Below are 27900 nucleotides of genomic sequence, written 5' to 3'. Positions count from 1 at the left end.
TGATAATGACATATTGATGTCATTGTTAAAAAAGGCAGCACTTTTAAAATATGCCATCAAATATTCCAAAGAACGCTTCCTCTTCTTTGCTGTTGGAGCTGAATACACAGGATGTAAAAAAGAGAAGGGGTTAATCAGGTAAAAAGGTATACGATGGTAAAGGTTTGTTCCATATAGATCATTTTCATCATTTACAAAGGAAGGAATATGTTAGAATCAAAAGATAATGCATAAAAGCATAATACATCATTATTATATTCCTCTTACCTTCCATTGACAGATGAGCCGGTGTCGACTGGGCTGCTTATTGTTGAGAAGAAATCAAACCTTCTCCTTGCTGGAGCCATGTGGGTCTTGCTTTGTTTTGGGACATTTTCTGCTGTTTTGACTTTGATATCTTCACTGAACATGCTCTGTCTCTGCACAATGAACAGTAGAATTAAGTGTCACAGTTGCTCTGCTGCTAACCACCAGTTAAGATATAAGAAAGCTGATAACAGGCACCTTTGATTGAGCTTAAGCTGGCAAGTTATGTGTCCCTCACAACCACAGTATGAGTACAGTATGAGTACCGGGTAAACTAACCAAAATGTATAATTTGTAAATGTATACTATAGCATCATGTAAATTATAGTGTTCTCCATGTATGTACATGCAACTAAGAGCAACAAATGCACAGATCTGTTAAAGCACACAAACACCTTTTTATTCCCGTCCAATGTGATTCTATTCAGCAGTCTCTCTGTGACTGGTGTTGAAGTTCCTGGTTTTCTGATTTCAGGGCTTAAAGTTGGTGAAATTGACCTTAAAAACAAAGATATGACAAAAGTTTTTACTGTCTGTGCTACAATATAAAACCTCAGTGGAATGAGATTTTACATTTTCACAAATAATTTCATTGCTGGTGTTGGGAACAGACAATTACACCTTCATTGGAGGCTATTTTTGCATAGTCTTTGTGACCTTACCTCAGCGGTGTTTTGGCAGTGGTGGTTACACACGGTTTGACTGGTGAATGACGGACGAATACTGGTGCTGATGCAGCAGTCAAGCCTGCACATGAAACATATGTATGATTAATAAGATCATAAGAATGGTTGAGGTACAATAATGCAAATTAAAATTATACTGTGCATGTGTAACACCTCTTGTAACCCTCCTCTCCCTCTTGACTTAACTGTAACTCAAACTTCACTCTACCTGGCACGCTCCTGTCCACAGACTGCTGGACTTGAGCTTGAGTTGAACATGAGGCCAAGGATGTCTCGCTGGCATGCACCAAGTTCTCATCATCAAAGTCATCCCAGTCGTCCCATTCATTTCCAAGGTCAAAGTTCACACTGGGTATTTGTGAGTATGACGTGCTCTCACAGCGAGCGCCCTGGTTTGACACGGCCGTGGACTTCTTTGACCGAGCAGAGTTTGTTGTATTGATCTGGTTCAGAAGAGGTTTATGTTTCTGACTCACACCAACACTGAGTCCTGGGTTCATCCACACCGAAGAACCTAAACACAGATAAAGAAAAAAAGTGTGCTCAGGCCGGGTTGATTTTCATTTAATTAAAATCTATAAAAACAACTTTTAGTTGTATATCATACTAAAATAAACAAACAGATACATTAACTTGATTGTTTACTTTTTCGTCAAATATACTCTGTTAATTATTTTCTTTGAGATTGATTTCCCAACATGCCGGGCAGCCATTGATTTTGCTTTATCTAAGTGTAATACAAACTTCCTGAGAATTGCATTTTGTGTCAAATGTGCTGTTTTGCTCTCTTTATAATCTAGGAGCTCAGGGTTTTATCGGGCCCCCCATAATACAATTCATCCAGAGAACAACTTTTTACATCATGTATGTCAACTTTGTCCTTATCACTTGTTGTTTTTCTCTTTGGTTCGTTCCTCTGAGAACACACTGTAGCTTATGATTACACTGTTCTGTGCTGTTAGGAGGTTCTCACCAACATAGTAGGAACTGAAAATGGCAAAATGTAAAGTACATGAGATTTGTAGTTAATCAGCTACATGCAAAAACACCAGTGGGACCTATCTTGTAAGAAGTTTGATGTTTGACAATACTTTGATGGTGAGCGTGAGAAGCAGCAGGTGCTTGGAAAGGTTCCTCCATCACGTTCATGTCCGCCAGGTAGTCATCATAGTCTCAATAGGAGAGAGACAGAAGTATACAGTCACAGATGATGTTATTGTTAAACCCTGCAGTGGTTGGAAATGTGTTGAGGTCATGTTCTTTATGCAGCTTGTTTACCACTCTCAACATTGTCCAGATGAACTATGTCTGTCAGCTGAGCACAGTGTTCTCCTGTCAGGTCCACAGTCTCACAGTGAGGTCTCACTGACGCCTCATACAGACCTCCTCCATGACTTTAACATGTAAACAGGACATGAACATAATTCAGCATCAGGCTGTGAAATGGTTTTTTTTTTGTTATTGTCACACTTTATAACTAATAAATAATTTGCAGCGGTTGTTTAGGGACCTACTCCAATGTTTGCACTTAACAAGCAAAGTGAATGTTAAATGTCACCGTGTATACCTGCAAACAGAAGGTAGTCTCTCTTTGGGTTTGTAGATAAACTCCTGCATGTTGACGGACACAGACTCATGGCTCATTCTCATCTGAGGAAGCAAATGTCTTATTTTTTTAGCCTTTCATTTAGACAGCTAATCTCATTGAGACACGTGATCTCATTCTCAAGACAGACCTGCTGAGACAGCAGCAGCAACAACACAGACAGGACATTCAATACAGAGATACAAAACAATAATAAAGTCATTAAAGTGAAGTGAGTAGGAAAAGGCCTTTTTACATGTATATGGTATTAAAAACTCCTCTGGTACTCAGGTAGAATGAACATAAAAACACACTTATTGTGTCTAATCTCATTGTTCTACACATGTAAAGTATGATCATCTTTAGTGCACATCTACAGGCCTACACTCTTTAGAATACATTTCATGTAGATAATTAATGAACAGACATTTTAATAGAATCCAATTACTCTTATAGCATAGTTGTGTTCTGTATGGTAATACAATATTTATTTTATAAGTAACACATACTTTGCTGTTCCTAAATTCTGTTTCTTTTTCATGAGACTGATATATTTGTGATTCTTCTTTGAATCATTTCTGCCTCCCCATCATTGACATTTATTTTAATCTGATCTTAACCAGTGGTGACTTGGCAGTGACTCATCAGAATTCACTGCTGACTAAACGTGAAGGCAACGCAAGGCAGGTGTTTTTTTTAAAATAAAATATATTGCATAAGTGCTCTTTGCATAATAACCAACTGTATTGTGTGATCTAACCTCAGGTTTACATCTAAGTGCAATCAAGGCAAGTCTCAGCTCAACAACTCTTTTGTTCTCCCTTTTTGTATGATGGCAGTCGTGTAACTGACGCAGGCTTGGACAGACTCCAGAAATCTGGTTTCTTCATCACCTTGAGTCGTTTGACAGGAGTCTGCACGAGTGTGTCACTCCTGCTCCTCAGGTCATTCAAGTAGGACGAAAAACAGGATTCCTGATTTGCTGACCTCTTTCGTGCCACAGTTACACCTACTTTACCTTAGGGAGGGGAACACGTATGAACAATGATTCACAATAAGGTAAAAAGACTTCTACACAGGAACATATCTGCACAAAAACATAAATACAGAGTGAAAACAGGTAGTTACACTCACAGCAGTCATGGCCACATTGATCCTTATTCTTGCAGAAGTGGTTGCACTGTCTTTTGTTGCCTTAAAGTGACGGTTAAGTTGTCACATTTGAAAAGAGAAAAATAAACTTCTCAACTTTTAATCTTCCTTTAAAGAAATACAATATATCCCCTTTAATATTTCAGCATTAACACAATCATCGGTGACAAAGCTGCAGTGCAGTACCTGGGTCTGTGGACATGTAATTTTCCATCTGGACTACAGTTTGATCTGCAGGCTGTGGTTTCTGTGCAGAGTTCAGGGGTCTCTGTCCAGCAGCACTGCATGATGTGTTGTATGGATTATCAGCTCCAAACCTCCTGTCTCTGGAGAAGTACACGTTGAACTTCTGCTGGATGTCCAAGCCCACTACAGAAGAGGAAACAGCTAAAATGTACAATGTATGCACTCCCTACAGCATTAATAGGCACTCCAGTTTAAGAGTCAATAGCAATGATATGTGTTAAAAAATATATTAAATTAAAAAAAAATAAAAAAATTAAATATATAAAAATATTGTGGATGCATTTCTATGTGAGATGCAGATGTATTCCCATGATTTTACCGAAGTCTGAGCTGATGAGATTGACGCTGATCTCCTCTCCTTTTGAAGCCTTCGCCACCTCAATCTTCTTCGACCAGCTGCCACACTTTAACAGCACCGAGTCCCTGGAACAAGAGGACGTCTGATGAAAATCAATATACTATAGATCCTCAAACCAGGTCTTTGTTTTCTAAATAACTGGGACATGTCTGTGGTCTGATTTAGTGACAGAAAGCTGTTGGATGCATGTTTTTTTCCTCACGTGAGTTTCTGTAGGAAGACGACGGTGTTGTCAGAGTCTCCGATGATCAGAGAGACATAGTGATAGACGGGAGCTGTTCTCCTCGACAGTAGCTGTGCTTGGTTTTTCAGGTTCACCTTCACCACGATCTCCGCCGTAGCATAGCTATACCTTGGAAGCTGCAAAATACAGAATTAAAGGGTAAAGAAAAAAGTTAGAACAACAGAGCTATCCAATAAAACCTCACTTGAAATAATAGCTTGTTCATAATAAATTCTGCAGAATCTTCTACCTGCTCCAAAGTGACTTCATACTTTGGGAGATGTATAACCGACTCTCTGATCTGGTTGCCGAATGGTGGATGTCTGTTGAGAATCTGGATAAAAGAAATCATGTTAGAAATACCTGGTGAGGCCGTTGGTTTAGCTCAGTTGATAAATTTTGCAACCCATGTGCAGAGGCCCAGTCCTCGATGCGGCGTTCCCTGAGTTCAGCACCTTGCCACATGGCTTCCCCACTGTCTCTTCCAACACTATCCACTGTCCTCTCTGGACACAATGGTTAACCATACATGTTATTTTGTTGAGCAAAAATCAAAGGTATATTAACACAATTTTCAGACTCTTTTTATAACATTACCTGGCGTGATTCAAGTCAGCATACTCAACTGTGAGATTAGGTGATAGCAATAGGTCTACATTACCTCTGATTCAGCTCAAATAATAGTTATATAATGTGCTTTAAAAAAGTAAGATCTTCTTTGACTGACCAGCTCAAGCTCTCTGGGATTGGTTTGCTCTATTTTGCTGAAAATGGTGAGTCCAGCGTTCACCATGGCAGTTGATAAGGTCTGGCCTGAAACACACAGTGTATGATGATTTAACCCTTAAGCCCCTCTTACACTGCCAGTTCAAGGCACAATTAGTACTCCTCTGTTGTGTTCCATCTTTCATGTAAAACACACAGAGGCGTAATGGGGGGGGGTGAGGTCGTTCCGCCTCTGAGCCGGCGTGGAAGGTAGTAACAGAGGCGAATCGGTGTCTGAGTAAACAGCGGAGCCGGCAGGGCGGAACAGCGCCGTGTCTGTGTTTGTTTTTTACCTTGTGCACTTTTTACTTCCGCAACGCCTGAACGCTGTAAAAACACACAATGGGGCACCTTAATGCCGGTGCTGCGTGGTCCAGTGTAAAATGGCAAAGGCTGCATGACGCCGGAGCTTCGTTACAGCACTGAGGCGGAACCACAGTGTAAAAAGGGCTTTAGTTTGATTCTGCATGTACATCTACTATCAAGGATGTTTATATTACATATTAATAAAAGTCTTTGTTTATATAAGGTGGATAAAAATGCTATTTCTATATGTATAGAGCATATGGACTTCTTATCTACCTATCTTCTCCAGCTGTTTGGAAACATAGGGCGAGTTTTCCCAAAGCTTGGCTCTGAAGCACTTTGCCAGGACCAGGGAGTTGAGCACAGCAGAAAACCCAGCCTTTGCTGTCTGACTCAGAATCTCTGACAGACCTGGTTAGGATCAAAATACAATCAGATTTAAAAGAAAAAAATCTTTTAGTATTTGTAAACCCTGGTTTAGCCAAATTACATCTGCTGATGCGCATCCCATTCCTGAAGATCCTGGCTGTGTCCTGTGTAAGTCCGAACTCTGGGATTGAGATGGAGCCCAGCTGAGCCTGAATCAAGCTAAAGACAAAGCAACAAACACATAATAGTAGTCAGTTTGTAAAAAATCCATCATATACGTGTGTGAACCAGTAGGTCTTTTTTTTTAATTCAACATTGCTTTAACAACAAAATCAGAAAGAACGGAACCAATAAACCCACCAGTTCACTTTCATCTCACTGGTTTTGATCTTTCCCTCCATAGGAAACCTGGGAAAAACAAAAAAAAAGGATAATTTTTTTTCCTTTTCTGCCTTTACTAAGTGAGAGGACAGTGGATCGTGTTGGAAACGGAGGAAGAGAGAACGGGGGATGACACACGGCAAAGGGCCGAGGGCGGGAGTCAAACTTGGGGCAGCCGATTCGAGGATTGTAGCCTCACGTAGCCTTTAACCGCTGAGCTAAACCGCTGCCCAAAAACGACAACATGTTTAATTAAAAGATTAAAAAAAGAGGGTTATGAAGGTGTTTTTCAGTTCTATAAAGTCTCTGACCTGATGGTGATCCTGTTCTTGTCCCTGTTCAACGTGTTCAAAGGCCTCTTCTCGTTCACTCTCAACTGAATGTCGCAGAACTCTTTGCTCTTTGACACCAACTCAATCTGCACACACACGCACACACACACACACACACACACACACACACACACACACACACTGTATTTACACAATGCCTTATTATTTACAGCTTACAAAAAATTAAGAACTCCAAGTATTCCCTTCTGTTGGAATCCAGCCTACTAACACAAACTGTCACTATATCTGCATTTAAAATCAAATGTGTTGATGCTTATCAGGCAGCCTACCAGGTCAGACAGGTTCTCAGTGCCAGCCACTCTGCTGAACTGTTTCATGGTGTCAAAGGCGACACAGTACCTCGCCATCAACCTGCCGACCTCTGCAAGGAACAACAAGCTAATTACAGAGTCTTTAATATTTGGCTCAGATGAAAAAGAAGGGTGTAGTTAAAGTCTACTCCATTGATGAGTCAAAAACAAACAACAGAAATGAACATCAAACAATATGCAAACCACAAGAAGTGAGGTGCTCTCTACCTGTTGCTTTGATGTTGATGTCCTCGTCCATGTTGATGAGTCCGAGGGAGGACAGAGAGTTGAGGTTCTTCAGACACAGTTCTATGATATGATGGGACAAAAATCACTTTACTTCTACAGTTTGGTAGTGTTAGAAATGTTCGCAATTAACCCAAAAGGTCAAAGGTCATCAGCATCTACTACATTAACTTTAAAGATAAAAAGTTGTGGCCCACCTTGTAATTTTGCTTCGATTCCATATCTGTCTAAGTCAGCTTGGAAACCTGAAATAGGAGTGACGGCACCAATTAAACTGACAGAGACAAAGAAGCTGCACAGTATTAGTGTGTGTGTTCTGAGCTCTGACCGTAGTGGGTGGGGTTCTTGAGGGCTCTGATGTAGAGCAGGGTGGAGCGTATCCAGTCCAGAGCCATGTTGACATCACTGATGGTTTGGAGAACAATCTCAGCATTCAGGTGCTCCACCAGGTGACTGTGTAAGCTGGGGGAAAGAGGTGTACTGTTACCTGGTGCAATACTGTATAATCTCTCTCCTGTGAGAGAGCAAGGATCATAATAAGGCAGACTGAGCAAGAGACAGAGCGACAAATGTCAAGTGTCTGAGTTGTAATACCTGCTCTCAATGATTTCCATCCCGTTCATAAGTTTCGTGTACTTGTCTCTGGTTTGCATCTTGGTCATGATCACTGCAGTCGCTGATGTGTCAAACTGAAGGAAGGAAAGACTCCAGTGATTATCTAACTGTATGTAAACAAATTCTGTTTTCATATAAGCCTGCAAGGCCCACTTTCAAAAATGGGTGTAGAGAAATGTGTGGAAATGAATTCAGTATTTCAAAACATGAGTCATACTTTTGTGACTTAATGACAAATTGGTGCAAACGTTTTTGAACTTCCTGGTTCTACTAGAAAGCCTCAGTGGGCAGTTGCAGACAGGCTGTAAGGGCTGCAACATAATCCATGTGGGAAACCGTGGCCAATCAAATAAAGCCCACTGAAAGTGATTATTTTTGCCACTGACAGACACAGATTGTTATTCAGCAACACCTGTTACATCGCTCTCTTACAAGCCACCAGACTCCATTGACAAAAACAATAAATTCACCTCACAGAACGCGGGAGTTGTTTGTCTACTACAGCAGGACAACTTAGTTTATACTGTCTTGTCTATAGTGTTGTTGGTGTTTTAAAGGGTTGGCCAGGATCCAACACAACATAATAATGTAAACAAACTAATTACTTTACGCAGCAGTGGAGCAGCAACTCTTGTATTTCTCTGAGACAGAATTAGTATTTTTGTCAATGGAGTCTGGTGGATCTTACGTAAGTGATTATAAGGATCTTACCTGAACAAAAAGGTTGTTTTCTGAAGTGATCCTTTCTATAATGTTGTCAAACTGTGACTTAATAACAATCCAAGGAACTCAAATAAAGCATCTTAAGTAGACCTACATTGGCCTGTCGCATTTGCCCTAATGGATTACATTGCAGCCATTACACATATCGCAGCTGCTGGCAGATGCAATCTACTGTGGTCATTCCAAACCTTTTTATAAGTATAAAATATGTAAAAAATATGGAGCAGGTTAATAAATATCTGAATGCCCATAATTTAACATTATTCTGCTGTTACTTGTGGTCTTCCAGCTCTTCCTATCATCTGCAGCAAGTCGGCCTCGCTGTACTCCTCACAGGAGCCTGACACATACTGCATGGTCGACTTGATCACCACCAGATGAGCCGGTAGGTTGACCCCCATGGCAAGAGTCCTGGTGGTAACTAGGATGTAAAGAGATCACACCACAAGCACAAATTCAGTGGCCAAGAAATACAAGAAAACCTGATTTCAAATCGTAGCAGCCACGAGTAGAGTGTCTGATTGTTTCCACTACAGTGCTGTAAATCTCCTTGTATATTTTTGATTAGAGATAAGTCTCAGTGGATATCAGATTTAAAAAGCAATATTACACATTATCTTTATTGCTGTCTGTAAATGCCATTGTGAAACCTTTATAGTGGCTCTTTATTTTCCACACAGAATAACAACAAATGGTGCGTATGAGTTCAGTCAATATGAGGAGGAAAGTATTGTAAATGGCTCAAGTTATAACTTAACTTGTATATTAACTTTCTGTATTCTAATAGCCAATTTATATACAAGGCTTGGGCTGATGCTACGTGTTAACTCGATACGGGTGAAAGACTATAAGAATCGCTTGTTTTAATCTGAGACGCTTGACGTGTTTCCTGTCTGAAATTTAAAGCAAATAAAAACACAGATTATGTTGCACTCTTATACAGTTACATATGCATTTACAGCCAAAATAAAACAGTGTTAGTGACAAAGTCTCACAGAGGACAGGCAGGTCTCCCACAGTGAAGGCATTTTCTACCAACTTCCTGTCAGACAAGTCAACTCCTGCATGGTGGAAACCAACTCCTACCATCACCAGATCTGGACCCCAGAGGGAACACAAAATAATGGTATACAGTTGATAATCAGAGCCACAATCAAATGAATATTTACTTACTAGCTTCGGAGTGTCGCAGGTTTAAACGTCTGTACCAGGTGGGTCTTCACATTTATGTTTGAAAAGTGACTCACCTCGTAGTTTTGTATCCAGAACAGAGTTTGCATATTTCATCAATCTAAGTAGATACAAAGAATGTACAGTATGTATAAGTACGGCTTTGATGAGAGATATGAGAGAAGATATAAGCATGGATAAATCAAAAACAGACCTTTGCTTGTGCTCCATGCTCATAATAAAGCGAGCATCCTTGGCCAGAACTGTAGCTGACTGCTGGGCTCCTTTCCTCGTAGAGCAAAACTACAAAGGCAGATAATTATTAAACCATGAGGTAATCTAATCCCACCATCCTGAATAACTCAGAACACAAACATAAAAAAGAATATAAAGTTTTGCCCAATTTCCCCACCCACCACAAGCGCAGGCTTCTGGTTGGAGTACGTTTGTATGATGTTGGCCATCTTGTAGTTGAGTGACAGGTCAAACTTGAACTCTGTTTGGTTTGGACTGCAGGGGAATCCCAGCACCACCTTCCTCAGCTTCACTGGACGATGGCTCTCGTCCATGTCCAGATATGCGGCTGGACCGCTCTCATTAGACAGCCAGTCTGCTATCTAATAACAGACAGATTCATTATCTTCCACTGGTTACTGGTCTACACTAGAGATAGGGTACAAATACAGAAATATCTATGTCCAGTTCTCCCTATTTTTATGTTTTTTTCTTACTATATCACAAAACAGGATTTTAGCAGCTTACATCAGAGATGTTGGGTATGGTGGCTGACGCAGCCACAAACCTCATAGAGAGGCCCGTCTCTGGATTCTGAGCTGTCCTGTAGGCATGCACAGCCTTCATCCTGCTGACCACCACCTCCAGAGTGGCACCACGGGTCGCATCCTTCACCACATGCACCTGGAAGAACAGAATGTGTAATCTGACAGTTAGCCTGAGAAACAATTTAAAGGCTTTATTCCAATATTAACATGAGAATGTGAATTTCAGTCTGGCAGGTTTAAATAGGTCGTGCACACTCTCATAATACACAGGACATGATGAAATATTCTAATGGCTAACCTCAAGTGAAATAAGTACTGAGGGCAGAGACTAATGAGGTTCCATCACGCAACATGGCATAATTAAACAGAATTTAGACAGTTAACCTGCTGGTAAAAGGGTCCAACAATATGCAGGTTTTTAACTACTATGACGGGCCTGTAAATAAAACATCTGACAAAGACACTGACCTCATCGATAAGGAAGAGCCTGACCAGCTGTAAGAGACAGTTGTCCTTCCATTTTCTTGTCATGCTGTCCCATTTTTCCTGTGAAAAAGAAAACACAACATTGTGCATTAAAGTAAAAATGTCTCTTATTTTGGTGCCTTTGTTTTCAGGCGTGGTGTTGTTTCACACACAGGGGTGGTCAGGATGATGTGAGAGTCCTGAATCTCAAAGAAGTCATCGATCTCGGTGTCGCCCGTCAGCTCCTTACAGATCAGCCCCAGAGGACCAAACTTCTTCTTCCAGCTCTCAAAGCACTGACTGCACAGAGCTTTGATCGGGGCCACTGGCAAGAACAAACAGGGAATCTTTTTACAAGGAAGTTCTGTTGGGACTGGGGAATACACCTTTTTAGATTTAATGCTCTTTATTTTGTGAATATACATAAAATAAATCTTCTCAAACTGAAGATTTATTTCTTTAATAATACACGTTATGCTCACTATAGACAGCTTTGACATCTGTCCAAGGCTCTGACGTCTCCATTAGCAGGCGAATGATAGCCAGCTCAAACAGCACTGTTTTACCAGATCCAGTCGGAGCACATGCTACAAAGTTCTTACCTGTGTAAAGAACCTGTGAACGAAGCAAACATATTTGCACTTATAGTCACAGTTCACTTCTAACAGGTTATAACAAGACCATAAGAAGTAGCAAATTATTCACAATCCTCAGCATTCTATGAATAAAAGCTTTCATGTGATGCTTACGTCATCCAGTGCTTGGGACTGAACGTAGTTGAAAAAGGGGAAGTCGTTGAAGACGGATCTGAACTTAGCTGCTGGGTGACCTTAGTTCAGGAAATCAAACTAGAATAATTGTGAAACTATTATGCATGCAGTTTAACACTCTGATCATTTTAATTCAAAAAGGATACGGATTTCAGAAACTGGACGCAAAACTCCGGACTCAGAAGACCCTAAAATGAGCACAATAAAAATAAAACACCACACATTCATTCTTGGTGTTAACAACAGCTGTTAAACATTTTTATAGGGTATAATATCTAAGGCTTTAATTTTGTTATAAATGTAAAGTAAAACTATAGAAATTACCATAGACTACATGTGCTAACAAATCTTTCTACTGCAACTACTGTTTTACTATCCACCGCCTAGTGACCAGCATGTTTCATTACAGTGGAGCGGTCAATGGGGGAAGCTCACCTCATTTCACCTCATCACACCCAAACACATTGTGGCAGCTGCTGCCATGGCTAGGCACGTGCATGCTCATTAGCTGCAGCGCCGTACAGAAGCTATACGAGTGTTATTTTGTAAACGAGTCATAGGCTGTGAGCACAGCGCCTGTCTGTGACTGTGTCAGTGCAGTGCAGCAACCTTGAATGCGGAGTGGCTGAGGCGTCATGGGCGGAACGAAGGCTCTCTTTGTGCCCTTGTCCTGCATCCCAGCATGTGCCGCCTGCTGCGGGGGTCGGCTGCTCGCTGCAGATGAGCCCAAAGGAGGGGGTGAGAAGGGGGGCTTGGGGTAGAAAGGAGGAGCTGCCTGGCTAACTGTCGCCCGTGGCGGCTGAAGAGGAGGAGGAGGAGGAGGAAGTGCAGTCGCCATGGTAACCTGACTGAGAAAAGTTTGAGGTCTGGATGCTGTCTGGCTGCTGCTGCTGCCGCCGCCGCTTCTGAGGTCATCTGTGTTCAACGAGTCACCTCCATTGTTCAACACCTGAACCTTGAACAAGCTGTTGTGGGAGGGAGGAGAGGATATGGAGGGAATAAAAAATTAATAAAGGAGTGAGGAGGAATGGGTGGAGGACAAACTATTGTTAAGCTTGGCAACAAGGAAAACATGGAAGATGGTTTAGCATCTTTTCATGTCCTTATATCTTCTCTGCCTCCAATGTAAGATAATCCATATGACCTGCTTTTTATGGCGTTTAAAATTTCACGTATAAGTACTGTCTGAAAGCAATGTGCACACACTCTTTCATTCAAATTTATCTCAATGCAATCATGACAAATAACTGAAACTCGCCTTCTCCGTAGAGGTGGGTCCAGGGACAGGCACCTCCGGCTGATGGCCACATGACCAGACTCCTGCGGCGTTTCATCTCCACCTCTGCCACTCTGATAGGCACCCTGAGAGTAATCCCTGAACCCTTCACCTCCCCAAAGAACATCACATCTGCTGTTGCTGCCACCCTGAGTTTCAATCTCTTTCTCATCATCGGTGTAACTGTAGGGATTGTTTATTTTTGATGGTAAGACGTTAAGGCCAGCTGATCCTTTAGAAGCAGGTAGGAATTTCTTGGGTTTCTGCGAGAAACCTGTGAGAGCGAGAGAGTATTTAATCAAACCAAGATGTTGATGTTGAAGCAGTAATTTGGTGGATTTTATGAACATGACTCTCAATATAAGAGTGTTTTAGCAGGCAATTTACCATTCCAATCTACCAATGATTATGAGAATAAAACATAAGACCCAGATCCTCATTTGTCCACAAAACCCACAGAAAATCTTGAACGCTTTCATGCTATTCAAGCTATGGTGTCAGTGAGTCATGCTGTTAAATTTAGTAGGGCTTTAATATGCCAGATACTGAGCAGTTTACTCAATTCAAGTGAAAAGGAATTCCCCATAATCCAGAGCACAACATACTGTATAGGGTAGAGAGAGACTCTGCCTCCTCCTGCATATCCTGAGTGGCTGGAATCTGAGAGAGAGATGGAGGTGCTTCAAGCTGCCATGGACTGACCTCATAGTGCAGTGGCTTTCTGTAAAATTAAGCCAAGAGGGGAAAACGTTCATTGAGCTGAGAGAGGAAAACGAGAGAGGGATGATGATGGAGAATTTCTTTGTACTCACACTTTGTGGACAATGGGTTTCTCAAAAAACAGATTGTCCAGGGACAACACACAGTCATCGGAGTCCAACATCTCAGAAAGTCATACAGGTGCTCATACATTTGAATGCAATGTGAAGCAGTCTCTAACAGACACTGTTGGTCTTGGTTGAAGACTCGTGGCTTAAAAAGAAAAATCAAACCAGAGATACTTTCTGAAAACATCCAATTAAATATACGTGTGGCTATGGATTAACAGTATGTGGGCTGATTACTTTTTCTGGAGGTTGAATTAGAGGAAAAAGCTGTCATCTTTGCAAGTTTGGAGTTCTTTTTTGGAAATATTTGTTTTTTAATATGGGGAACAAAACTTACATGAGAGATGGATTACCACCTCTTAGTTTTTCTTTCATGACATATCCTCCCATGTATAAATCAAGCCTCGAAGCCCTGTAAACAATACACAATGTAATTATGATGTCATAATTACATTGTGTTTTGTTAAAGGTATCTGAGGGATTAAAGACAGAATCAACTCATTTTTGGACACTCTAAAAAAATTTAATATTTGTTTTTTATGTAGTTATCAGAATCAGTGTTATTGGCCAATTATATAGGCACATACAAGAAATTTGACTGTTTTTTCTTAGCTCTCAATGTACAGACACACAAATTGACATACTAAACCTAAAAAACAAGGACAGGATTGACATGGTAACACAGACACTTAGACACTAAAAAACTAAAACTAGAGGCCTATGGATACAAATATATATTACAAAGTATTGAGATATATATATATATATATATATATATATATATATATACATTATTTAAAAAACACAACAACACAGGAGACACTAGTGCAATGAACAGTGCAAAAGTGCAGAGATAATATGGTTATGAATCAGGTTATACAAGAGGTAGATGGTTGTAGTATTTATCATTCATTCATTATTCATCCCTGCTGAGTTTTAAATATAGTCACAGATATGAGAGAACTACTAAAAGGCCCACTACTGACTAAGGAAATGGGAAAACATGTTCTGTAATTATTAAATACTTCATTATTTACTTACTTTTGCAGGTGTAACACTGGAGGTAACATAACTGGGCTATGCTAGCTTCAGCTACAACATTAGCCAGAGAACAAGCTAGCAACGTTTAAATATATTGATACATTTCAACCAACGGTTAGTATAGTTCTCTGGTCGTTTGAGAAATTGAATTCATCTGTTCTTCTTTCAAGTTGTGTCAGAAACTCACCTTAATAAAAATAATTACACTTTAACCTCAGATTACAACTTGGTCCAGCCAGGTTAGAGCTTAAGCTAACCTTCGACTCCACTAACGTTACGAGACTGAATCTGTAACTTTATTAATTGGCAATTTTCTATCTAGAGTAATAGTACTATTATTTAGAAAATATCTGTAGCCTAATGTTCTCATCAAAATGTAAGTAGGCCAACCGTAACAAATGTTTATTATTGAATTAATTGAATACTTTTTTTAGTGTATGTTAAAATACAACGCGTTTTCTCTTTTACACGCACGAGGCTGGGAATAACTGAACCGGCTAATCACCTGCTACAGAAGCAACAAAGACCTGTGAGAAGGCAACCAAAGGGGGATAGTGGTAACATGTCTCATGTGTTGGCATACAATTCTTGTCTGTGCGTTAATGATAAGTTTGAAATACAAATCCAAATGTGATCTTAAAGGGCAAAAACAAACATGAAGTGACGTTTCAAATTATTTTATCAATTAATACGGTGATTAACCGCCATCAACCTAAAAAAAAAATCTGCTACCCAAAGGAGATGGTCATTAACTCAGGTTTTTTATGCCTCCTATCTGGAATGTACCATTACGCATCTTTCGGGGGAATATGGCGCCGACTCTAAACATTAGGTGACGAAACTGTAAGAGCCAAGGACTCGAGTATCAGTTGAATTATAGTTGTTTTGTAATTCTGTAACACAGTTAAGCGTTATTATTGGAACATTTCTGTGTTCTGTTACGGTATAGTCGGTTGTATGTATGGTTACCCGTACAAAAGAAATGATCTGTCCCACACCAGACCACCACGGAAAATGGCGACTGTGAAATAGATGGAAGACGAAAGTAAGAAATTATTCAATGCATCGTTTAAATTGTGCCCTGTCGCCATCCACACCGCCGAGAGGTAACGTTTGTTTGTTTTTAATCATTTTCTTGATGTCTGCATAGCATATAGCCAGGGTCGACTGTCATAAGCCATAGTTTAGCCTGAGGAATAGGTTTTGGTATGGAACAGCCTTAATGGAATGGTCTGCAGCTCTTGCAAGCAGCATCCAACAACACAGCGTGATATAAACGGCAAAGAAATGCAACGATACTCGTACGGAACGTATTATAAAAATATAATTTGCCTTGTATTTACGTACCTTTGGAATCCTATCCCAACTATTGTGGGTTGACAGATAACTGAACTACTATGCTGAAAGTTTTAGCTCCATACAAAATCCACAGCCGCTCATCAAAAGCCATTTAAGACGTCCATCCCTTTGCAGTTTTGGTGTTGTTCTATTGAGGTTACGAACATCTTTCACTGCCAAAGCAGCACACACTTGGTATGACACTTTTATTGTCCTTCAAATCCAAGATCTCTCTCTCCGGCGACCTTGTAGCGTTATTAATGGCCACAATTAATCTTTTAAGCAAAGTGTCAAGCTTATATTATATATAGCTGTATTTACTATGTTGTCATTGAATGTTGAATGAGAAGAATGTAACTCTGGGGACAATGTTCGTTACTAAACTGTCTACTTTTCATATCAAACAAGCACATTCTAATAAACAGGAACTACCTGTTTCATGCTGTGGCTTGTAAAACATGGTTAACTTTCAATATTGGACGTGTAAAAGCCACGATAGGCTAATGTCACTCTTACACTTTTTATATTTGCTAGTACATGCTAAAAGCTGCAAGTTAATCATCTTAACCAGATATTCTAACCATTACTGATATACATTTGCCTCCAGGGCTGCATATCCTGATCACTTTCCTAATTTATATAATGTGTCAATTATTTTTATCAATGAATCCATTGTCAAAACAATATCAGAAAAGTGTAAAAGATCCCTGTATGTTTCCTTAACCCAAGGTTGTTTTGTTTGAAGACCACCAAAAACGCAAACATATTCAGTTTCCATTACATAAGACAATAACAACCAACAAATATTTATAATCTAGAAGCTAAAATTAGGGTTGGTTTATCATTTTCCCTTAAAGAATGAGAAAAAGGTGCTTGCTGATTCATTTTCTGTAAATTGTAAAATCGTTTCAGCGCTATTAGCATTTTAAATTTTACTAAAATTTTCAGGCGTCAGTAGCAGGTTCTAGTGGTTGCAATGCTCTTTCTATACTTTTGACAAACTAGCTATGGATGATTTTTCTCTCAAAAGCTAGATTTGATCCTCTGCCGTGAGATAATGCTGCTTACATCAGCTAGCAAACGGAACTAATTGTTGCGCCTTCTGGCCTACGTGAGGACTGCAAGAACTGTGTTTGTTGACTTAGGCTATTCAAAGAGAAAATAATATATAAAGTTAAAGAATAGCTCAGCAATCCGTTCCACTTTGGTACCCTTATTGCCACAAATTTTGGATGCGAAAATTATTATAAACGGAGTGCAGCGTACTGCCAGACAATGTTAAACAGGTCAGCGCAACTGGAGTGTGTCACCTACCTAATCTTTAAATAATAATTGAATTGCTGCAAGTGAATATCAAATAATAATTTCCCTTAAAATAGCCATCTCTAGTTTGTGCTACAGAAAACAAGGGATTAAAAGCTGAGCCTGATTATGTATCAATTCTTAAAGCAGGATGCATGCTGGGCCAGTAGATGGTGATAAAGTGTACATCAATAATTGTCAAAAACCAGAAAAGACCACCCTAGCGTTGTAGCTAGCGTTAGCGCAATACAGTAACTGAGCAGTTAGCAGCTGAAACACCAAAGTTTTAGAACCCGCGATTAGACATTTAGAAGTTTCTGATTTGCTGACCTAAATTAACTCAATATTTTTTTTTGCTTAAAAAAAGAAAATGAAAACAGGGGTTGACAATGAGCACAATTTTCCACTGGCACGTCGGGCCAGTAACTTTCCAAATTCACTGGACCTGCCATAAAAACCTCTGGCCCTGAAATAATTTGTTATTTCGGTATTATTTTAACATAAATTTTGTTTCTCCTTATGTAAGGGTTCTTATTATTGAATACATGGGTTCAATTGTGTAGTAGGAGCGCCTTGTGCATGTTTACAGTTTACAGGCAGGGGACACACAGGCTGTGTACGAAATGCCGTACTATATACTACATACTACTTACTATATACTGCGTACTGATTCAGCTGTAGTATGGAGGAGCTTTTCAAATTCATTTTGCAGTATGCTACGCCAGGCGGAAGTAAACAATAACCTTCTTTGGCTAAAGCGCCCCCTTCTGCTGGAATGCTGCTGCTGTCCATCATTTCAAATGTCGCTGTGACGTTCCAGCGCTTTGCATTGTGGGACACAGTAGGCGAGGTAGACTGGTCTGATGCATATTGGAGGTTTTCTCCGAATCAGTACGACCTTCCGACCCTGAAATAGTAGGCAGTTTGCCTGTAAGAGAACATTAACTAACACATTTACAATAAATTGCCAACAAAAAGCCAGTGCGATTTCAAAAGCACCGAACAACCTCTATAGACCCTTCAATTAAAGTTTTTGTAACATCAAGTTGTCAAACAGCACAGCGGTAGCGGACTGTTTTGGATTCTGTTCTGTGCTGCTTAACACGTAACTCGCATGTTTTCCACTCTCGTAGCTGTTATCCGGCGTGGTGGTGGCTTTTACTCCGGCTCAACATACGCCATCAGCTCACGGTAGCCTTCTCCTTCCACAACACTTAATGGGAGCATATCTCCAGTCGTCATGTCCGTTATTAGCAGGCTAATCTTCTCCGCTCTGGTATCATCATTACGACGTGTGCTAAAAGGGCTAGCAAATGATGTGATGTGAGACTGTCTGTGGTCTGTCTCGCTGGCTTCTCCTTGTGCTTAAAGCGCATGTGGTTAAGCATTGAACTAGTATTTCTATAGTGTAACACCACATATCTTGCACAGCGTGCATTTGTCAAAGTACTTCCAAACATGACTTTTCCTGGTCACGTCTGACGTTGTGCATGTAACTACTTAAACCGAAAACAACGCATGCGCGGGTGCGCGAGTAGTGTAACGTTACTCGAATAATGACATCAACAATGAGTACTCAAGTACTCGAGTAGTCGTCACCATCCCTAAACGCGAGTGCAGCGAGTAGCAGGTAAAGTGTTGTTGGCAGCAGTAGCCAAAGTGCCTGCAGTGATGCTGACATTGGATGGAGATTACCGCAGGATTCTGCTTAGAAAGTAATTAGTCCCGTCCATCGGGACTGTGAATCTTGTGAAGGCTACTATATTATTTACATTGTGGGCTTGTGGATCCTACTGGCACACCGGGCCACTTAAATGCTTTATCTACTGGCCCGGGGGGTTACAAACATACCGTCGGGCCACCGGGCCAGTGCTAATGTCGAGCCCTGAAAAACACCATGTATGTTCACATTGGGTACAGAGGTCTTTAGTCGTGAAGAGTAGAGTCTGGACCACAGTTCCTCCTTTTGATGTGGCACCTCTAGCCGGTCTGTCGTTTACCCGACTACACAAGTGATTCCTGTGTGACTTAAGGGAACATTATTAGACATAACTGTAAATGTGAGCAGGAATCCTCCGTATTAAATGTGCTAGACTAGCAAGAAATATGGAGTGTGTAGTGAATGGCATTAGATAAAATGAATATACCACAGCCTAAGAATAATTAAAAGGTAATTTTTAGATCCTTTATTGGCAGATGCGGATGATATAACGATATTGTGTATGCCTTGTTGGATCAGATTTAATGTCTTAATGTTGTAACATTACTATCCAGATCAGGTATGCCTCCTGTGAAAAGGTTTAGATTTAAACTTTGGGGCTATAGAGTTAACTTTGGATTTTGTGAAGAAGCACTTTTGACTGAGGAATCTAAGAAGGTTGTACTTCTCTTTTTCAGGTCATGGCAGCTGAAATGTCATGTCTGACAGGTGTTGATGAAGATGACAAAGATGCAGAACCTGAGATCAATGCCTTTACACTCCTGCAAGAGCCAGTGAGAATGGCTCAAGAATCAACCTCTTGCACCGCTTCTTTCGGCAAGCCTTCTTTGAAACAAAACAGTGTCCTGGATGTTCTGTCAAACACAGATATGCTGTCCTCAGTTGGCCTGGGAAATGGACCTTCTTCGCATCAGGCTACACAAGCCCATGAACTCAACAACATTTCCACTGAGAAAGATGAGGCAAAAAGCATCACTCCACTAAAAACTGTCCAGGAAATTGACACTGCAGGGATTTGGGGTTTTGACGAGGACTCACCTGAGAACTCGTTGGATAATTTTAGTGGTGCTAGTGATCTCCAATGGGATCCTCACAAAGAGTTTATGCAGTTTCTTTGGGAGAGCCATGGTGATTCCCCAGGTGAGGAGCCCAAAGAGGAAGTCCCTGTTGCCAATAACAGAAAAAGAAGAAAACGGAAAATGGACATGGTTGTCATGGTGGATCCCTCAGAGGACCTTTATCCTGATCATAGCCCCAAGTCATCTGAGGAACCATCTGATGCTGAAGGCCAAGAAGACTCCATTCATGTCAGCAAAGTCCAAAGGTCAAGGAAGTGCTTGAAGTCACCATTGTCACCAACAGAGAAAATTTCCAAGTATCCCAACGGAACTGTAAAGGCCATCAAGGACATTCTTTACAATGGACCTGCAAGAAATTCACATGAGAACAGTCTAAGTCATGGGCTTACCCCACTGAAGAGGAGGCTCACAACAAATTCCCATTCAGAGGAGAAGCCAACGTGTTACCCTTGCTCGAAATGTAAGCTTATTTTCAAGAAAGAGCATCATTTGCATCGCCATATGAAGTCTCATGTTGAACCTCCTAGTATCTCGCCAAAGCCTTTTATATGCCGCGAATGTGGACAGTCCTTCAGACAGAGTGGTTCACTGATTGATCACATGTCTACCCACCAGGAAAAGAGGGAGAGACTCACTGAAGAGATCAAAGGCATAAATGACAAGAAGAAAGAGGGTAAAAAAAAGTATTACTGCCCTCAGTGCACATTTGTTACAAACTGCCCCAACACGTTTGTTCAACATGCAAAAACACACGAGAAGGACAAGAGAAAGTTTAGATGTGACAAATGTAGCTTCAGGTCTCTGAGTGAGAATGATCTTAGGAGACATAACATTATGCAGCACACCGTGATCACAGTTAAAAAGCGGATCGAGAATGATAACTCTGAAATGTTCTCCTGTAACATTTGTTCTTATAGAGCTTCTAGCAAAAATGTTTTTAGGAATCACCTTCTGCGGCGCCATCAACAAACCTTCGAGGAATACGAAGCTTTGGAGTGTAGTGAGATAAATGCACCACCATTCAAAGAGCAGCACGTGCCTACTTGTAAAACCCCTCTTGAGGATGCAGAGTTTACATCTAAAATCTTGATCAAAGATCAAATCTCTTCTAAAAGAGCTTCTTCACCTAGTGAGTCCAGTGACATTTCAGACTTGTTCAAAAATAGCAAGATTAGGAGAGGTCTCAAGTCCCAACTAACAGAATCAAAGCTCGACAAGTCTATTAACGTTCTCCTGTCCCGACAAAGACACGGAAAGAAAACTGCAGAGCAGAAAAAAGAGAGTAATAATTGCAGCCAATCTGTTCAAAATTCCAAAAGTGACAAAGATGGCCCGGATCAGTTGCCAGAAACATTGGCTGTCAAGGTTGAAGAATCAGCTTTATCCCTAAATTGCCATAGGGTGCCATCCAGTGCAGCCTCAAGTAATCTTAACTGCAGCAGTGTACCCAAGTTGAACAAGGATCAGTCAACAGTCAAAAAGTTGCCGTCTAAAAGGAAGATGTCCACCCCATACCGCAACACCTCTGACCAAGACTCATGCTTCATCTTACCAAAACCAAGTCCCAAGAAGATAAACCAAGAAGAAGAAGAAGAAGAAGAAGAAGAAGAATTGTCGGACTATGACGAAAAAGACGTTTTCAACTTTAAGGATATAGATGCCAACACTAACCTTTTTGACAACGATATCAAGAAAGAAAAACATAACATCATTTATACATATAGCAGAAGAATGTCTATGAGAGGTGCTCTGCAGGCGTCCAAAAGGCTGTTTGAGAAAATAAAGACTGAAGAGCAAGAACAAGATGACCCTGAAATCAAAGAAGAGTGCATTGAAACAGAAATTTTCCCAGAAAGCTTTGACGTCCACCAAATACCATTGAGTGAATCCTTCTCAGAGGATATGTCAGACTTGGAATCAGAACGCAAGAACTGTCCATACTGTCCTGCAGTCTTTGAGTCGGGTGTTGGATTGTCCAATCATGTCCGAGGGCATATGCATAGGGTTGGACTGAGCTACAACGCACGCCATGTAGTGTCTCCAGAGCAGGTAGCTTGTCAAGACAGAAGGCCACGAATTCGACGAAAGATTTCTGCTCTCCGGAGATTGAAAAAAGGTACTTGCATACTTTTTGCATGCTCTTTACTGAAGAAAGATAATACCATTTTAGTGACTATAGCCATTTTTTAAGGTATATCTGAGGTCTTTAGTTAGTTCAATAGTTTCACCAATGGAACCATTGTGTGGGTTTTAAGGGTAGTTTTCCAATAAACCTACTTTGATGTTACTGTATTCTAGTGTACCTGTATTGTACAATGTTTATGTTTCTGAAATTCTTTTTCTGTTTCTGATAGCGTTACAGATAGAGGCAGCAGAGTCTGAGACTGTGAAGAGCATTCACTCCTGTCCATTATGTGGGGACTCGTTTGATAACAGGACTGGACAGTCCAACCACATACGAGGCCACCTCAAAAAGCTTGGTAAAAGCTTTTCAAAAAAGAACAAATCCCCGTTATTTTTACTCCGGGAGTTGATGCGCGACAAGAAGGAATTCCAGCGGGCACTTCAAATTCTAGGAAAGAGACGGAACCATTTCCAATATGGTGCTTCACCAAAGCTGTCCAGTGTTGATTGTTTCAGGCCACAGCCCATTGGAATCCAAAAAAGGAATTCTATTCCAAGTGTTTGCACTGAAACCGGACCACGGACCCCTAGGTTTACTTTAGCGGAAATGGAATCTGAAGAAAGGCACCTAGAGACTAAGCTGGATGTTAGAAATTCACTCTCTGGCACAACTGCCTTGATAGGTATTCTGAAGAAGAGGAAGTGTCAAGAAGAGGCCAGACTAAAGGGGTCCTCTCAGATATCAAAAAACACATTTGCAGTTTCTTCAAATGGTGAGCACTGTCCAGGATCAAGACTTGCATCTTCATTGCCAAAGTCAATATCCGGTAAGTTACTTCCTTATTGTTGTAATAAGATACTGAAGACCAGAAGTGAAAACCTTCTGAAGTGTTCTGATTAGTTTGGTACAGCCTATATGAATCCTGTAATCCTTTCTAATGTAAATACACTTTTTATCTTCTAAATGATTACTACACAATGTATTATAACATTTAACGTTAATAGCTAAATGTCAACATATTGTTATCTGTGATAAGCCAATATTGGCTCAACAATATATTGCTCTCATCATGATTTGGCTTTTTACACAGACAAGAGTCAGGATGAGATATGATAAATTATGTTTTAAAACTTCTTCAAAGCAGGTGTTTTATAGGAGATATCTGAGCAATGATCATCAGACATTCTGCATTGTGGAAGTGAGGTGTCATCAGCATAAAGGTGTAGAATGACATTGCCAAAGTACGTTCAGATCATGTCAACAACACAGAACAGTAATTTGCACATAATAATGCTGAAGATAATCATCTTTTTGTCTGAATGAAAACATTTACATTTAAAAGTGTCAAGGACAAGAAATTACCCAGAAAGACTTTGTAAAATGTAATTAAGTTTTCTAAATCTTACACTGTGATTTTTCTGATGCAGGCTGTTTTGCCTAAACGTGACAGTAGCTGTTACTGAGGGTGTTGTATTCTGTCCAGATATTCTGTTTCATTAAGTTAAATTTATTACATATTTTCAGTATGATAGCAGAATCTTGCTCAGACATGTAGCACACTCCTCTTTATTAATTTGCCGCAAAAAGGGAAGGAAGGACACTTAAACTTCAGTCCAGTCCTACAATTGCTCAACACCACTAACTAAAACCCATACCCAACAAAATTAATTGTGTTGCTTATGTGTTTTCTTTGTTGTTTTTGTGTTTTTACAGAGAAAGGTGAATTCAACAGGAAGGTGTGCGTCCATTGCAATGCAACTTTCCATAGTGGAGTTAGCTTGTCTAATCACCTCCGGGCGTATGCAAAACGAAAAAGGACTGCCTTAGTTGATGGAACCAGTAAGTGCAATCTCCAACAGCTTCAGACACACAAGAAGTATCTACTCCCAAGTCCAGAGTAGAAGTCTGGGGTATATATTCTCCTACAAGCTGTGTTTTTTTTATTGTTGATTGGTATTAATCGCTCTTATTTTTGGCTGACTGTCGGGGTCAGCCCTACAAATGGGAATGTATGTGACTGACTGACTGACTGACTGACTGACTGACTGACTGAGTGATGGTACTTTCCTCTCTGTCTATTCGGCTCTGGATACTTTGTTTGGGGAGTAGGCGGGGCTGCTCGTCCGCTGTCCTCACCTACGTCTGCAGAGCGCACCTGCTTTCAAACACGTTGTCATCGATCTCATAAGGACAGTCCTTGTAACACATTGACCTGTTGCGGTCAGCCACATACAAGGTGTTGGACCTAGTCTTGTTTAAATGTCGGCTTGGAGATTTGACCATCACTCAGCAAAAATCTTTCATCTTGTGCTCAAGTAGACGTCCTGTTGACAACAGCAATAGCCTAAAATAGTGATGTCTCTGGCTTGGTTGTGTGTGTCAATTAACAAAATTTACAGTGTTTTGGGGGTGGGGAAAACCAATTTAGTTTTTCATCAGCCATAACATTATGACCACCTGCCTTATATTGTGTAGGTTTCTCTTTTACTGCCAAAACAGCCCTGACCCGTCGAGGCTTGGACTCCACAAGACCTCTGAAGGTGTGCTGAGGTATCTGGCACCAAGACATGAGCAGCAGATCCTTTTAGTCCTGTAATTTGCGAGGTGGGGCCTCCATGGAGGGCCCACCAGGGCACCTTCTTTCATCGCTTCGTGGTCCAGTTGTGACGCTCATGTGCCCATTGCAGGCGCTTTCAGCGGTGGACAGGGGTCAGCATGGGCACCCCGACCAGTCTGCGGCTACACTGCCCTATATAACAAACTGCGATTCTTTGTGTGTTCTGACACCTTTCTATCAGAACCAGCATTAACTTTTTGAGCTTCAGTAGCTCTTCTGTTGGATCGGACCACACAGGCCAGCCTTCGCTCCCCATGTGCATCAGTGAGCCTTGAATGCCCATGTACCTGGTTCACCTAGTTTCCTTCCTTGGACCACTTTTGGAAGGCACTGACCACTGCAGACCGGAAACAACCCACAAGAGCTGCAAGTTTAGAGGTGCTCAAAACCTCCGCAGGGTACCTTTCAACTGAAGGTATAGATTAAAAAGAGCCATGTTGGAGACATGAATACTTGGCATAATATAATTTCCCCAACTACGCATATTAATTAAGAACCCAGTATGGCCTTATTTCTTATGGAGACATGAGCCATGTGAGCAGCAGTATCAAAGCCGTTGTAAATTCTGATTACAGCCGAGGCACATTTACATTTATTAAGTCAACACACCTTACTGCACCATGATAAGATAGATAAATTGCTAAGTCGAAGGTTTCAGATTTACTTCTTTGAAACTTGTTTTATTTGTGTTCTTTTGTTTATTTGTTGTTTAGTTGTGCTGTTAATAGCGGTTTTAGGCTAATGATATTCATTCACATCCCCTATAAAGCAACTGGAATGTGATTGATATCTCACCTTGACCTCAACAGATAAATCCAAAACCGTCTCTGTGGCTTGATGCCAAAAGAGGTTGTGATATTTGAATCATAGATATAATTAGGGTACCAAGGATTATTTATGTCTTCCCCAAGGTAAGGGTCTAGGAGGGCGTCAGAAAGTGAGATATTGCAAAGATTTCAATGCTGAGATTGGTGTTTGCATCTGTGGGAGGAATGCCGTCTTCATGGCAGAAAGCCTACATTATCTGCAGCAACAGATCATCACACTTTACTGTATTCTGGGCCATCGAAGTAGCACTAGATTAGCCAATGTATTAGAGACCATTTACATCACTGGGAAAAGGCCAAAACATTGTTTACAAAATGTGTGAAAATGTACTCCTGTTGGAACATCACTGAAGTGTTTCTCATAGACTTTTGCTCCGTGTATATTAATGATGCTGTGCTACACATTTTAGATGAGGTGTTTAAATTAGGTAAATTCTGTGTTTCAGCCTTCGACTGTAAAATAAGGAGACAACGCTCGAGGCCTGGCTCAAAGAAGAAGACACTGCCCGTACCACAAACTCCAGAGGAAATGTACAGACTCACCTGCAGGTAATGTTTTTATGTCTTTTATATTATTACATATTGTACTCCTGTAAATGGCACATAATATTGCATCCATAGTCGAATGGACTTCAGCTTGATGGTTGCTCAGTTGCCCTTGGTAACCTGATTTGGACCACTATGAAATGTTTCTTGTTTTTTATCTGCTTCTGTCGGCAACAATTTTCATTTATTTATAAAACAAAATGTTCCCAGACCCTTTGTAGCTGATGTACTCCAACATGGTTAAACAAAGTTCAAATTAAATGTATCAAACTAAATCTAACCAAAGACAAGTTGTTGTTGCAAATGGACAATGAAAGTCTTCAATCAGCCGACAGACCACTAGGGCCATCAGTGGATTCTTTTTGCTAGCATGGCTGGAAACAGATGTTTTGACACAAATCCAAAAATCTCTTCTTCTATTTACAGGTTCTGTGACCTCGTCTTCCAGGGTCCCTTGTCGGTCCAGGAGGACTGGATAAAACATTTACAGAGACACATAATGAACACTAGTGTCCCTCACACTGGGCTCAGCATGGTCGAGGTCACCCCGCTGCCGAGGACCCTCAAGACTGACCAAGACAGCTCTCAGACAGCCACAAACGCTGCCTCATGAAGCCAATGGGGACCTTTTTAGATTTCACTAGACTGTATGTGTATGTACATTGGATGTTCTTTCACTTCTTTTTTTTAAGTCAATGAAATACTGGCCAAAAGTACAATTGCTCAATGATGGAGATAATGTACCCGTTTGGACGTTTGGAAAGATGATAAAGTTAATTATTTTGAATATTGTTACCTTTTTCTGTTTTTACATGGTCCATTTTATGGAACACAATTCCAGATGGACAGACAGTTTTTCTTGTTTTATGCAGTAATGTAGTGTGGAATCCATTTCTAATGAAGACAACTTTTACCTCAGATTTCTCATGGTTTGAGTCCGTTATTGTCAAAAGTTGGGAGCGTTTCTCTTCTGTATCAATATTCACATTTACAGAATACATAAAATCATGTTTCTTTTGTATTGCTACATGTTCAAACCCCAGGCCCACAGCCTCTCTTTTCAGGCCACATAGTTAGACGAATATTTCAACTGAGTGAAAGCACCTGCAAACTCACGATAAACAGCTCCAAGAAAAAGTGGAAAAGTGAGTGATTATACAAGAACAAAAAAGAAAAATGTCTGCAAAGTTGTTATGCATAGAAAGTGTTTTATAGTATTTCAGTAACTGCATTGTTTCTAATACAAATACAAAATTTGAACTGAAGGTGGTTTAAAAAGACCCTCACAGGCACAACCAGTGCTGAGAAAGTCCTTCATACAACATGTCACCTATATTTAATGTTTAAATATACTGTTTTGAGATAATTTAATTTTAAATGTACTATATCACACAGATACAATGCTGAAAAC

The 27900-nt window shown here is 40.5% G+C and overlaps 2 protein-coding genes across 3 annotated transcripts; one reads left to right on the top strand and one right to left on the bottom strand.

Moving 5' to 3' along the window:
* Positions 1–43: 43 nt before the first annotated feature.
* On the bottom strand, positions 44–13950 carry hfm1 (helicase for meiosis 1). The gene is made up of 38 exons (XM_069684193.1): positions 13880–13950; positions 13673–13788; positions 13050–13299; positions 12390–12756; positions 11938–11968; positions 11771–11841; positions 11504–11636; positions 11195–11346; positions 11025–11102; positions 10537–10692; positions 10191–10391; positions 9989–10077; positions 9852–9895; positions 9600–9701; positions 8880–9025; positions 7861–7955; positions 7595–7728; positions 7464–7511; positions 7249–7329; positions 7000–7091; positions 6689–6795; positions 6357–6404; positions 6118–6215; positions 5904–6038; positions 5284–5369; positions 4807–4890; positions 4536–4693; positions 4295–4398; positions 3916–4098; positions 3712–3771; positions 3471–3595; positions 2560–2642; positions 1966–1979; positions 1201–1506; positions 969–1053; positions 702–804; positions 268–419; positions 44–98 (listed from the first exon to the last, which is right to left on the bottom strand). Exons 1-38 carry the CDS (start codon positions 13948–13950, stop codon positions 44–46), a joined length of 4443 nt encoding a protein of 1480 aa, XP_069540294.1.
* Positions 13951–15929: 1979 nt separating this feature from the next.
* znf644a (zinc finger protein 644a) lies at positions 15930–27817 on the top strand. 2 transcript variants are annotated; one of them, XM_069684218.1, is made up of 6 exons: positions 15930–15980; positions 19973–22490; positions 22729–23325; positions 24213–24338; positions 26390–26492; positions 26916–27817. In XM_069684218.1, the coding sequence occupies exons 2-6, from the start codon at positions 19976–19978 to the stop codon at positions 27100–27102; spliced, it is 3528 nt and encodes a 1175-aa protein (XP_069540319.1). In that variant the 5' UTR covers positions 15930–15980; positions 19973–19975; the 3' UTR covers positions 27103–27817. The 2 variants fall into 2 exon arrangements, with proteins under 2 accessions (XP_069540319.1, XP_069540318.1); XM_069684217.1 differs by having other exon boundaries at positions 15950–16041.
* Positions 27818–27900: the final 83 nt, after the last annotated feature.

Source organism: Semicossyphus pulcher, unplaced genomic scaffold (genome assembly GCF_022749685.1).
Source record: "Semicossyphus pulcher isolate SPU_LCO1_2020_fin unplaced genomic scaffold, fSemPul1.0.p SCAF_7, whole genome shotgun sequence".
Taxonomy (NCBI): domain Eukaryota; kingdom Metazoa; phylum Chordata; class Actinopteri; order Labriformes; family Labridae; genus Semicossyphus; species Semicossyphus pulcher.
This window is presented reverse-complemented; position numbering and strand designations above follow the sequence as displayed.

What these genes read in the sequence shown, in the direction of transcription:
- hfm1 (XM_069684193.1), bottom strand. Translation starts at nt 13,950, where the DNA reads ATGTTGGACTCCGATGACTGTGTGTTGTCCCTGGACAATCTGTTTTTT. An exon ending in GACCCACCTCTACGGAGAAG is followed by an intron (nt 12,757 to 13,049) that starts GCGAGTTTCAGT and finishes CTCCCACAACAG; the next exon opens with CTTGTTCAAGGTTCAGGTGT. An exon ending in GTCTTCCTACAGAAACTCAC is followed by an intron (nt 4,399 to 4,535) that starts GTGAGGAAAAAA and finishes CTCTTGTTCCAG; the next exon opens with GGACTCGGTGCTGTTAAAGT.
- znf644a (XM_069684218.1), top strand. Translation starts at nt 19,976, where the DNA reads ATGGCAGCTGAAATGTCATGTCTGACAGGTGTTGATGAAGATGACAAA. An exon ending in ATTGCCAAAGTCAATATCCG is followed by an intron (nt 23,326 to 24,212) that starts GTAAGTTACTTC and finishes GTGTTTTTACAG; the next exon opens with AGAAAGGTGAATTCAACAGG. An exon ending in TGCCTTAGTTGATGGAACCA is followed by an intron (nt 24,339 to 26,389) that starts GTAAGTGCAATC and finishes TCTGTGTTTCAG; the next exon opens with CCTTCGACTGTAAAATAAGG.